This window comes from Ailuropoda melanoleuca, chromosome 17 (assembly GCF_002007445.2).
Source record: "Ailuropoda melanoleuca isolate Jingjing chromosome 17, ASM200744v2, whole genome shotgun sequence".
NCBI classification, from domain to species: domain Eukaryota; kingdom Metazoa; phylum Chordata; class Mammalia; order Carnivora; family Ursidae; genus Ailuropoda; species Ailuropoda melanoleuca.
The window spans coordinates 23,201,741-23,214,658 of record NC_048234.1 but is presented as its reverse complement, the minus strand read 5'-3'; the positions used below and the strand labels follow the sequence as shown (position 1 = coordinate 23,214,658).

Below are 12,918 nucleotides of genomic sequence, written 5' to 3'. Positions count from 1 at the left end.
TTTGATTTATCCTAAGCCAGAGGTGCTATGTCTACATTTTTTTTTTCTGCAAGTGGTATAATGATACTAATTGGCAACTCAAGTTATCCCTTTTAAGTCAGAACCCATTCAAAACCACCAGATTTTTAAATAGACCTTACTTTGAACTTCTAAATGCAGGGTCTAAAACCACTGGTCAGATGTCTGGAGTCAGTTAGCCGCTTTCCCTGCGTAAGAGTTTCTGTCACAGGGTCTTTCTGGGCACACCTTGCATCTCCTGAACTCCCAATTGCCACCTAGGTATGAAACAACTTCAAGTGATGATTCCAGCTCGGATGAAAGCTCTTCCTCCGAGTCAGATGACGAGTGTGATGTCATTGAGTATCCTCCTGAGGAAGAGGAGGATGAAGAGGAGGATGAAGACACTCGGGGAATGGCGGAAGGGCACCATGCCGTTAATATTGAAGGTTTCAAGTCCGCCAGGGTGGAAGATGAGATGCAGGTTCCAGAATGTGAACCTGAGAAGGTGGAAATCAGAGAGAGGTGTGGTACCCTCCCCTCCCCTCCCTAACCCTTCCCACGTTGAATGTGCCTTTGGCCAGAGAACTGGCCGATGAGGAGATTTTGCCATTGTTAACTATTGGTTGGGTCTTTCCGATCCCCAGAGGAAAGCTAGACTTCATCGTCAGAGGTACGACCGTCGTGTCGTGATGCTAATAAATACAGGTGCAGAGGGAGATAACTCCTAGATCTCTGAGAGTAACAAAGAGAAGGGCCTGGTCAGGCTGCCACCTTTGCTTCCTTTAAATGTATTTGCTGGCTCATTTTACGTGTGGAATCACCGTCCACAGAACTCTTACATGCCACTGAAGTTTCCAGTGTTCGAACAACCCACCTTTTATTTAAAGGCATGTTAGAATTTTGTGTGGCCAGCACATGTCTTTTAAGTTTCCCAATTTTATCACTAGCCATTTATCTTGATACAGGGGTCAGTACTGTTATTATAGGGTCGCTGTGTGTGAAAGGAGCAGTTTTTTAGCCCCAGCCAAAGATTGCATTCACTGCCAAGATGATGTAATCAGTCACATGTCTGCATTTTGTTGATGATTGAGTGACAGGGAACGCCACAAGAATGGGTTTGGGAGTCTTCTGAACAGCACCTGAGATGCCCAGTAAACAACTCTGGTTGGCTGAAGCACATACCTAACGATGTAGCACATTTTAAAAACTGCTAGCAAATGTGGAATCGGTGCTTTTGTAAAGCAGAGAATAGGACAGATGGAAATTTCAAGACAGTTTTTCACTGTGTGGAGTATAAATAGAACATTTCAGAAAACTATTTAATTTTGCAAATGAAAGTTTAACTGCATTAACACAAGGTAAGTGTTTCTAGTTTCTAGTCCCAAGTATTTTGACATGGCTCAGGATCTTGTCATCTAGGTTTTTTGTGTTTTTTTTTTTTTAACAGCTTTATTGAGCTATCCTTTATTTAGCATACATCATCTGATTTTTCAGTTTAGATTTTCATGGGGGTTAAACACTTTCTGAGTTCAGATGTGTGGTTTACTGGTCAGTGTATTGGATATGTGGTAATTCCAACCTCTTCACACCCATAAGAGTAAAAATATTTTTAAGAACTTAAAATAAAGGGAGTAAAAAAGTTCCAGATGTTATTCCATAATGTCATAAGGGCCAAACAGGTGAGGCTGAAAGCTGCCCATATAGAAAGGCCTGAGCTCTGGCTGGAGACATTGGCTCTGTACACCCTCAGACGCCTAGGGAAGCCCGCTTGACCTCCAGGCAAGCATCTTGCACAACCTGAACCTGCTGTGAAGTCCACTTGGGGCCTCTTGTCTTTTAAAGGGGTGTAGAGTTTGCAATAAAAATGCCTTTCCTTTGGTGGCCAATCATGAACTCTCTGTCTTTTATCTTGTTGTAGGTATGAATTAAGTGAAAAGATGTTGTCTGCATGCAACTTACTGAAAAATAATATAAATGACCCCAAAGCTTTGACCAGCAAGGATATGGTGAGTCTGCCCTACAGACATTGTCCCCCGTCTGTACAAAGTGCCCGAGTGGACGCCAGAGTGAAGGTGTCTAGCCTGCCCCTGAGCTTTTGTTGCCCACGTGCTTTGCCCCTGAACTATTTCTAGCTCGTGTAAGCAGAGTGAGCCTCACGCTGCCCTGCTCACACCGTGAACGTTTCCCTCGGGCCCAGAAGCAGACATCCCCACCCTGTACTTTTCTCGGTGATGAGGCCTCTGTGAGGCATATACTTGCCCGCGGGAGGGAGGGCTAATTGCAGTCAGTCGTCAGGTTTCGACACATTCTGCTTCCGCTCACAGAACCTTGTGATCCAGGGCAAAGAGTCACCAGATTTTTTTTTTTTTAAGTTGGCATATGGTTTTTCAAAAAGGAACCTATCTGGGCCGAGGTCAGCGTTCCTTTCAATTATGAAAGTGCATATTATGTTCTCGTGTGGAATGCAGGCGGCCACTATTTTTAAACTTCGGAGTCACTGCACTTGTCATCCTTGCCCAGTTTGAGAGACTTGGAAGCACCCAGCAGGGACGCTGGTGCCTGCTTTGGGAGCATGGAGGACACGGCACAGGACAGAGGACCGTTTCTGTGGCGATGGTGAATGTGACACCATGGCGAAGTACGTCGCTCCCTCCCTGGTTGAAGTTTTGAGGCACGGCTTCTCTCCTAGGTCAGACCCGCCCTCTGGGTGACAGTTCTCTTCAGTGCGTTGAGAAAATGTAGCTTCTCACGTTCTGTTAGACAGAATAGGCGTTTGAATCTTTGCATCTCATCAACGTGAAGCTTTCTGCCGCGTAACAGAAGTCAGCAGCGAGTGAGAAGGTTGGTTTAAAAGGCTCACAAGATTATAGAGTGATGGAACCAAAATGTTAGAACTAGAAGGGATTTCAGGGATTACCTCATCTCGGAAAGGCACAGTTTGCCTCGTGGACCACACACACAGTTGGAGGAAGGACTGGTAGCAGCTGTTACAGGCGTGAGAGGCACGTGCGTGCCTGTGAGGACAGTCTCTCCTGATCTGTTCTATTTTAACTGAGGCCCTGAAGATTAGGAGTCTTGACCAGAGTTCGTTAACTAGCTACTAGTTAGTACTGGGGCTAAGTGATACCTCTGGAGTCCTGGTCCATGTTTTATTTATCCTCTCTGAATCACATCACCTTATCACATGGCTTCCTTTTTTAAAATAATGGTTGCGTCTCATATTTGTTTCTGCTGCTACAGAAACTTAAATTTCTCGGAGCCAGCTGTGTCTTGACATTGAATCAGCACACTGAAAAAGGCACATGGCATTGGTGTTTACAGAAGAAAATACTAAATAAAATCCCTGGCCTGGGGCGGGGGTGGACACAGAATTCCATCAGTTGAACTAAATTTCCGTCTACGCCTCAGTCATGGAGAGCAAAACCATGAAATGTCACTGCAGTGTTAATATTTCCCATGAGGTTTAACCTGAACTTGAAACTGGTGCCTCTGGACCCTTGATCTTAGAGCTGTAGTATACCTTTTCTATGACCATTCTCAAAATACGGGGTCATGTGGTCTTCAGAGAGGATTGTTGGTTTTTCTGGCCCCAGATTGCCAAGCATATTGTCCCGCACACACTCCGTGGTCAGTTCCTTTTTGGTTAAATTGAACTCATTTGGTGAAAAAGCGTTTAAGGAATTGTGCCGTGAAATGTGGTAGACACATGAACAGCCACAGTGCCGGGGCCAATAACCGGAACAGGTCACCACATTCGCAGCAGTAACAGAATTCAACACCCAAACGACACAAGTTTCCATCTCTCTGCGTGAGGATGAACTCCGGAGGAATGGAAATTTGAACATGCAGAAGAGTGAGCAGAAGAAAAGAAAACATTAGATGAAGTTCTTCCCCACCTAGGACCCTTTTCGTCAAGTGACGCAAAATATGATTGAATGGGCCAAAACTGAATCATCAGTGGCAGGATGATAAAGCTACAGAAGCCAGTGCAATTCCAGCTCCCACTTCTCTGTAGGAAGGGGACCTCTTGAGTTCTGGTGCTGTTGACATAAGCTTTCCGTCTTTCTTTGATGTATCTCCAAACCTTTCAAGAGTAAGCAAAGGACAGATGAACGGTAAACTCATGTAAAAAGGGCTCATGGAAAAAGCGTTCTAGTTCTTCCCATCACCAGCAGTGGTCATGCGTAGTCTGCCTTGAACTTCACAGGGTCCGGGTTTGACTTGCTTGCTCATGAAATAAGCCCCATGTTCATGTGTCCACAGCCTAAGGGAAGGCATGCATGGGGCTCATGATCAGATGCAGGCGGTCCTAATGAGAAACGTAATTTGTTTTGAACCCGCTTTTTTTTTTTTTTTAAAAGATTTTATTTATTTATTTGACAGAGAGACAGCCAGTGAGAGAGGGAACACAAGCAGGGAGTGGGAGAGGAAGAAGCAGGCTCACAGCGGAGGAGCCTGATGTGGGGCTCGATCCCAGAACGCTGGGATCACGCCCTGAGCCGAAGGCAGATGCTTAACCGCTGTGCCACCCAGGCGCCCCTGAACCCGCTTTTTAATCCCTTTCCATGGTTGAACGTTTGTCTTTGGGATTGGAGTGGGAACTGGATTGGCCACACCCTCGTGGGCTTTCAGCCCAGTGCTGTGGGGATGTTGAAGCAATTAAGGGTGGTCTGGATAGGAAGAAAGCAACAGAATTCAGTGTGGGTGAAGGAATTTCTTCTGTCCTGATTACCCTGAAAATCATGTGCAGGGCCAGCATAGTTACATAATATTAATCGTTCAAGACTCAACGGAGCCAGGCCTACGTGTTTTTATGTGTATTGCCCCATTTGTCCTCATCACAAGCACTGTGGGGAATAGGTATTTTTATTACCCTCGTTTTGCAGATGAGTAAACTGAGGCAGGGAATAAGTATCTTCCCCAGGAGAGTACAGCTCACAAGTAGCAGAGACAGGGTCGGACCCTTGCCGGGACAGCCCCTGCGCAGTGCTGTGCGGCCTCATTTCCAGAAGCTAGAATGTGTCTGTGGTTGGAAGTCAGGAGAGATGCTCTCATTTGGAGTCTGAGGCTCCTTTTCGGGCCCCGGGTTTCTCGAGTTGTTCTCTGAGAGCCAGTTCTAGCTGCGTACACTCTGCCTATAAAAGGCCTCGTTTCTCGGGCTTTCAGCTGGGTCTCGGGATGGGCTATAAATAGAAGAACTAATGGCCACTTTCTGGTGCTTTGGCAGCGGTTCTGCCTGAACACCCTGCAGCACGAGTGGTTCCGCGTGTCCAGTCAGAAGTCGGCCAGTCCGGCCATGGTGGGGGACTACATAGCGGCGTTTGAGGCCATCTCCCCGGACGTCCTCCGCCACGTCATCAACATGGCCGACGGCAACGGCAACACGGCCCTCCACTACAGCGTGTCCCACTCCAACTTCGAGATCGTGAAGCTGCTCTTGGACGCCGGTGCGTGCGCCGCCCTGGTCTCTTCCCTGACCGCGCTCGGGGGTGACTCACCTCCCAGAAGCAGGTTGACCCACTGCTCAGTCTGGGACCCCCCCACCCTCTCCCATTGCCTTTCCACAAGGTGTGGCAAGGACGCCCTTCTCGAGTCACTGGTGGGAGGCTGGAACTTCGAACAGAGCTGGGTGACACGGACTCCAGATCTGTTTCGAAAGGAGGTTTTGGGGATATTCTTGCTGCAGTTTAGCTGTGTTCAGGCAGGGAGTCTCCCCGGTGATGAGCGTGACTCAGGGTCCCTCCTGAGCTGAATCACTCAGGCGGGGCGGGTGCGCTCTCAGGAGACAGATTGCAGCTCAGGGAACCAGCGTCAGCTTGCATCCTGCTCTTTTTGCCTTTACTCCATGACCTCATCCAGCAGCCTTGCAGAGGTGTGCCGCTAGCCGAGATGTGGACCACTCAAGGCCACCATGACAGATTGTAGTAGAATCATGACCATTCCCACCAAAATACACCCTGTTACTGGGGACTCAGCGTAGAGTGAAGAAAGTGTTATTCTTACACCTGAGCCCTAGTAACGAGAGCAGTGGAAATTCTTGTTTATAATCAGAATATCCCATCCCAGAATATAGCCACTACCTGTGTTATACACGAAGCAAGGGTGTGCTACACAGAAGGGTCCTCTTGGAAAATAGCGAACTTCCAACTTTTTGTTCAAATATAATAGCCCAGTGGTACATACAATCCCCAAGTCACTCTGATCTATTTTCGAAATACATATTTTTACTTCTAGTACGTGACTGATACAGAATTTACAATACCTCGGTCTTAAATTAACAAGAACACGATGTGAACATTTGATTTAGCATATGCAATAAAATTGTCCAGCTTCCCCCTACTGCTTCTTGATCCAACTCTCTAATTTCTTCTACTCCATTTTGGGGAAATTAGATTAAGGCAGAGAAGTAACCAAGCAGATGTATCTCCTTTTCTAAGTTTGCTTATTCCCGGCATATGGGGCTATGTTAGGCTAAAACTGCTTCCATCTTAATGGAAGGAATTCCAGGCCTCCTTCCCTTTAGACTTTCCAGACTATAAACAGAGCTGGTGGTACTGTCAGCCCATGTTGTTGTTTAAACGGAGAAGTGGGTAATATCCAGTGGAGCCGAAAACAAGATTTCAGATTACTCTTGAAAGTAACAATTTAATCTACCCTTGGAAAATTTGTGTGGATAAGATATTTTAGTAAATTATTTCACTTCCGCGGTTGGGTGGCTTTGGTTAATCACCGTACTAGATATACTTGACCCACTGCTTCCCACTGTTACAGGCTGAGACCGGCTCCGTACGGCACGTCTCTGAACGCCCGAACATCACAGATGATGGGGAGCCTCAGAGAGCTTGTTGGCTCACATGCTTCTCTGTCACACAGCTGTTTCTTTCTCCTTTTCTACATTAAAAAAACATGCTCTGTGTGTAAATGCCATCACGTCCCTGCTATGCAATTATTTTTGAGCTTAAGACAAGTCTTCATGGTACTTTCTCTTCTCACTCCTTGTGATAGAAATATCGTGAACATTTTAACTCTATTTGGTCATGCATGAAAGCTTCTTTCCTGCACTGTCCATTCCTTTTATTGTATTAGAAAGTGCTAAAGGAATTTAAAAAGAATCATTGATGCCTCCTTAAAGAATTAGAGGAATAGAAAAGGTCTGGTCTGTTGTGTCTGTTAGTCCCTGGCAGTTTCTCACTGCATTTGCTCCCAGACCGCAGTGCCGAGAACAGCTAGCTAGGGGTCATGGGATTGGAATTTGGCTTCCAAGGGCCCCACGCAAGTCAGAGGAGCAAACTCAGGGTCTCAGAATGAGTGATCTCCGAGTGGGTGGTGCCATAGTCAGTGTTCTCTATGCAAGCCTTTACAAAGCCTTCATATTTGTAGCTCTCCCTGCATCCTTTGTTCCACAGTCATGATCCCCCAAACACAGATGAATGTCCACATCCCACATTCTGTGGACTCTTCAAATTCACCATTACTTCAAACAAGCCCACAGCCCTCCAGGCTGTTACTGTCCAGCCACTGGCTACGAACAGGGGTGCTCTGAAGGCTTACTCTCACTTCTGCTTCTGGCCTCACACGAGACCAGAAAACCTCTTTTCTTTCGTTGAGTGTGAAAACGTCTGTCACAGGGTGACTCGGAGCACCGGAGGCCGGTTCATGGGTCTCTTCCCAACCCTGTTCCTTTGGTCCCTGGGGAGAAGAGTCGCTGTCGGGAAGGCTTCTCCCTGACAAGACTCGTGTCTTTGCAGACGTGTGTAATGTGGATCACCAGAACAAAGCGGGCTACACCCCCATCATGCTGGCAGCCCTGGCCGCGGTGGAAGCCGAGAAGGACATGCGCGTCGTGGAAGAACTCTTCGGCTGCGGGGACGTGAACGCCAAAGCCAGCCAGGTGAGCGCACTTGCCTTCTGGGTCCGTGCTCACACAGCTCCGACCCGCACCCAGCCCAGCCGCACGAGTCATCACCGAGCCTGTGCTCCGTGGCCCAGCCCCACATCCATGTGGCTGCCCAGCCGCCCCTGATGACCAGACACGCCGGTGGAGTACCGGCTTCAGTGTCACATCACGGGCGTCCCCCTCTGTGGCTTTGCACCCCACCTCTGTGTGGAGCAGGGTGCGCGTTCCCTATAGGTCGGCCCCCCTCTGAGTGCCGGGGAGTCCCCGCCATCTGCCCGTCAGTGGCTGCTTCCTGTCACCGTGGTGTAGTGTCTTCACGCTGGGCACACAGTGGCCCTGGTCTGGTTGGACCTCTAAGCACCTTTGAACTTCCCGGCTCCTAGCTATAAGGAGACAGACCCTCCCAGCAATGGGGGAGCCCTGACACATTACACTGACACATTAGCTCCTGGCTCAGAACAGGAAGCTATTTCTCCGTGCCTGCCACCACCCGGCCCCAGGTTAATTCCACATCTGCTTTNCCGCACCCCCCCCTCCCGTGCAGGCCGCCCTCCCAGCCGGTCTCAGCTGTGCTGCTGATATGCCCTGCCGTTCCTCCCCACAGGCGGGACAGACAGCCCTCATGCTGGCCGTCAGCCACGGGCGGATCGACATGGTGAGGGGCCTGCTGGCCTGCGGCGCTGATGTCAACATCCAGGACGACGAGGGCTCCACGGCCCTCATGTGCGCCAGCGAGCACGGGCACGTGGAGATCGTCAAGCTACTGCTGGCCCAGCCGGGCTGCAACGGCCACCTGGAGGACAACGTAAGGAGTGGACGCGGCCTGCACGGGGTGTGCAGGGTGTGCAGGGGGCCGCGGGGTGGGAGCTCTGCCCATGCCCCTTGGCAGGGGGGAAAGGGCACATCTTCCGTGCTGCTCGTTGGGGATTTTGTGTTGTGGTCCCGGCCGCCTCGCTTCCCCGCCCCGCACGGCTGCGTGTCCTATGTGCAAACTCACACTCCCAGTAGCTAGAACCAAAGGCAGGAAGATCGGGCCCTGTGCACACTCATTACGGGAGGAGGGTGAGGAGCCGGTCCGAGAGCCGGGCCGCGGAAGGGGAGGTGCAGACTGACGGCACAGAGCAGCTTGAGCGCGGACATCTTGCGGGTCCGTGAAGAGAGGACCGGGTCCTGGGAAAGCTGGATTGCTAGTTGTTCCAGGCCAGAACTACTAGATGACTAGAGCCAGCTGTCACCACAGCGAAGCACTTTCCCACCCCCGAAACGGGGCCCCTCAGAGGGAATCGCTCGTGCGTCTCACCAGCTCGACCCTCCAGACCATCCGGCTCCTTCGAGCACATCTCCCCGCTCCTGCTCTGGCTTTTCCATCATTGTAACCCCGATTTGCTCTCCCGGTTCCGAAGCTGTCCCTGTGCCAGATAACCCCTTGCCTGGGAAACACTGTAAGGAAAGCTGCTGCCTCTGGATGTCTCCCCGCCGAAGGGGAAGAGTACCAGTAGGCGAAGGCACAGAAACTAATATTTGGGTGGTGCCATGGTTCAAAGTGCAAAGGTCACAGAGGTCAGGCTGGGTTGGTTCTGCTTTGGAAAGCTCATCTCCATTGAGCACAGGTTTGGCCCAGAGCTTTCTTCAGCCCAAAGCACTAAAAAGTTGGAAGGAAAATACCCTATTTTGCACTAAGTGTCAGATCCCGGGGGCGGGGGGGGGGGCAAGCCAGCAGGAAAAGCAAACCAGTGCAGGCATTGACTAGTACCAAGGACCGAGGGGCTGCCGGCAGGCTTCTGCCTGGCACGCTCCTCTCCGGGGGTGAAGAAGCTGCAGCTGTCCCACATGCCCTTCACTTCAGCGGGAACAGAGGGAGAGCTTCCAACTTACCCTTCCTTGAGAGCAGTGTGTGTTGCATGTGTCTTGATTTTCATTTGCTTGCTTTTACTTCCGCTATCTCTTAGCAAAAAACAGCCAGTCGATATAGTAATAAGAGGTCCCAGAGCCACAGTGGCTTCCAGAAATGCTGGTCACCTCAGGAAAGTGGGAGGAAGGGAGGAGAGAAGTGGGAGGGAAGGTAGCTCTGAGAATTCTGGGTGGGAGGGAAGGACTATAAGATGCCGACCACACGAGCATTGTTTCCTGCTGCTGGTGACCAGACGGGCATCCTAATTCCAAGAGCAGACAGAAAATAAATGGTGCTGGGTTTTGCCTTATCCCTTCTTGACACGCAACAAAGCCCTGCAAGTTCATGGAAGCCGAACACCAAACTGGAACCTTTGACTGCCCCATATTTAGTGTTTCCTCTCAGATTTTCCTAAGATGACTTTCTGAAGGCAGCAGGATGCGGTGACTGTGCGTGGATGGTGTTTGCGGCGGCCGATGGGGGCGCTTAGGGCTGGAGGGTCAGCTCCCTGCCCAAGGGCAATGTTAAAAGATCGTTGGCAAGTGGCAGGGTGTCAAATCATACACTGTGGTACTGCCTGCTCGCTGTAAAGATAAGAAACACAGACATTCAGGTTTCTCCCCCCATCACCTCCTACTGCCCCTAGCTGGTGGGAAGAGTAGTGGGGTGAGTCCTTCCGGGCAGCCCGCCCTTGTTGAGGGTGCATGGGGCGCGTGCCAACACACTAACCACCGGGAGGCGCAGCGGGGATGAGGTGACTGTGCTCGGACTGTGACTCCACTGGGGCGAGGGGGGGTGCCTCATTGTAGTCCTCGGGCTTCATGCACAGAGGTCCAGAACAGTCTCCTGAAGGACTGAACAGATTTGGGGAACCTTAACAATTCTTGGAGAGTATTTGTTTTGCATCCTTTCGGTTGTCTGGAAGTTTGAGGAACCCACCCTGGCTTGTTCTTTTCTGTGTGATCTTTAGGACGGCAGCACTGCACTCTCGATAGCCCTGGAGGCGGGACACAAGGACATCGCGGTTCTTCTGTACGCCCACGTCAACTTCGCCAAGGCCCAGTCTCCGGTCAGTGTTGTGCATTTGGCGTTTGTGAACAGGCTCAAGTCCACCAGCCCAGTGGGCCCCCTTCTTCAGGGAGCTGGCAAGAGACGCAGGTTTTCTGAGGATTCTGAAACTGGGAGTTTTAGTCTGGAACTGAAAGGTTCATGATTTTTGCCCCCCCCCCCCACCCAGACAGCCAGGACTCCTGACGATGAGCACAGCAGAGGCTGGGCCTCTGTCTGTCCTCGGGAGACAGACGCTCTGACGCCCTCACATGAAGGGGCAGAATTATCCAGAGGGTACCTGGTGCACCCACAAATACATACTACTACGTTCCTGGCATTTTTCCTAAAGCAGACGGCGAGCAGCAACCTGTGGTTCGAGAGTCCGCCCTTAGCAGGACGTTGACGTCCCAGGATGGCCGGATGTGGCACTGCTGAGCCCAGCTGTCTCCAGAACAGCTGGTGCTAGTGGGTCTCTATTCTGCGGTCCAGCTGTCCACGCACCCACGCACAGGTGGTTGTCAGCTGTGCTGGATGGAGTTCCCGTGTCACAGAGGACACCTCGGCCTGAGGTCACTTATTAACTCCCCATTTTTTTCTCCTCTCCCGGTCTCTAGGGCACCCCTAGGCTTGGAAGGAAGACATCTCCTGGCCCCACCCACCGAAGTTCATTTGATTGATTATATGCAAATAGCCGTCCATGTACACGCCACCATTAAGCTGCTACTTGTTCCTGTTGGGGTGACAGATACTGAATGTATACGTATCGTGCCTGAGCTCACCAGCACACAGAACGGGAGGGCTGAGCCTGCAGCTGCGCAGTGGAAGCCGAGCCAGCAGGAGCTGGCCACCGGGCACACGCCGCCTCCCTCCTGGCCATCTTCCCTCTGCGCCGGGCGTGCTTACCCCCAGCTCTGTTGCTGTCGAGTCTCTGCTCCGTTATGTACAGTCATAGGGTATTGTAACTGACCCGAGCGGGCCACGTCCGTTCCTTCTCTCCTCCTCTTGCCGCTGCCGGGAAGCGTTAGCTTCTTACTGGCTTGGCGTTTTTAAAAAGGTTCCACAAGTATTTATATTGACTTAATGTGGAGCCATTGGGAAACTCTCTGAAAATTCCATTCCAGGATGGTTTTGTTGGGGGGTGTGTGTGTGTGTGTGTGTGTGTGTTTACTCTTCTAAAGTAGGGCAGTTGGATGACTGATCATCAGACCTTAGGCCTGGTCTGGGAGGTTTCTGGTTTAAAAATCAAAAATGGAACTCTGGAAAAGCAGAAAATTTACGAAAGGAAGTCTTTTCAGTTGGGTTAATTTAGGTGGGTGTATTATATGACTTTTTATATAAAAGGTATCTATATAAAAAATTGACACAGTATTTTCAACTTTTATATTCCATAGTCATTGAGACGTAAAGAACTATATGTAACGTTACCATGTTTGTATTAATCATCACCCAAGTCTGCGTCTAATGGCAAAGGTTGTATCTCGTTAGAGGAATTGGCGATTTATGTTTGCCTCTAGGGAAACAGTGTAGTTCTTCACGTATTTATGGATTCCTTTCTACCATGTCACATTTACTTTGGTCTTATGTGTATTTAAATGTTTGAAGTGCCTTAGACTCTTGCCATATTTTCCAAATAAAATTTCATTAAGCTCTTCTGCGTGTCCCCGCTCTGTCTCTGACAGCTGTCTGCACGACCCTGTTGACTTACGGCCCTGGAAGCCCAGGCTGATGGACTGCACGGGTGGGGAGAGCCGGCCCGCTGGTCTTGCACTTGGCCAAGAGGAGAGCACGACTCTGTTCACACAGCTGTGCCCGGTACTCAGGTTGCCCGTCAGGCGTCAGGAATTTAAGACGTTATTAGGCAAGCAGCTCATCAGACAGGTAATCTCCAAGGGGAGACAATGAGTGAGCTGTTCTCAGGTACAGAGCCCTGGCCTCTGGTCCTCATTTTGGGTGCAGCTGCTGGGTGACGGCACCTGCCTTGCAGTCCCTTTTACAAGGGACTGAGTCCATCCCATTAAAACGAAGAAGCAAGGCGGCCAAAATCCAAATGAGGTGTTTGGGCACCGTCACTGGTGGTGAA

The 12,918-nt window shown here is 50.3% G+C and overlaps 1 protein-coding gene across 3 annotated transcripts in view; it reads left to right on the top strand.

The window, feature by feature from the left end:
- The window catches only part of KANK1 (KN motif and ankyrin repeat domains 1), a 182,549-nt gene extending 170,061 nt beyond the window's left edge, over positions 1-12,488 (top strand). For 2 of the 3 annotated variants that reach the window (XM_034647433.1, XM_034647434.1), the window contains exons 7-13: positions 280-522; positions 1,919-2,006; positions 5,228-5,447; positions 7,749-7,891; positions 8,502-8,702; positions 10,759-10,857; positions 11,453-12,488. In XM_034647433.1, coding sequence (XP_034503324.1) covers positions 280-522; positions 1,919-2,006; positions 5,228-5,447; positions 7,749-7,891; positions 8,502-8,702; positions 10,759-10,857; positions 11,453-11,515 — 1,057 coding nt within the window. In that variant the 3' untranslated portion in view covers positions 11,516-12,488. The remainder of the gene's footprint in view (positions 1-279; positions 523-1,918; positions 2,007-5,227; positions 5,448-7,748; positions 7,892-8,501; positions 8,703-10,758; positions 10,858-11,452) is intronic. The other variant, XM_034647435.1, reaches the window with a different exon arrangement.
- Positions 12,489-12,918: the final 430 nt, after the last annotated feature.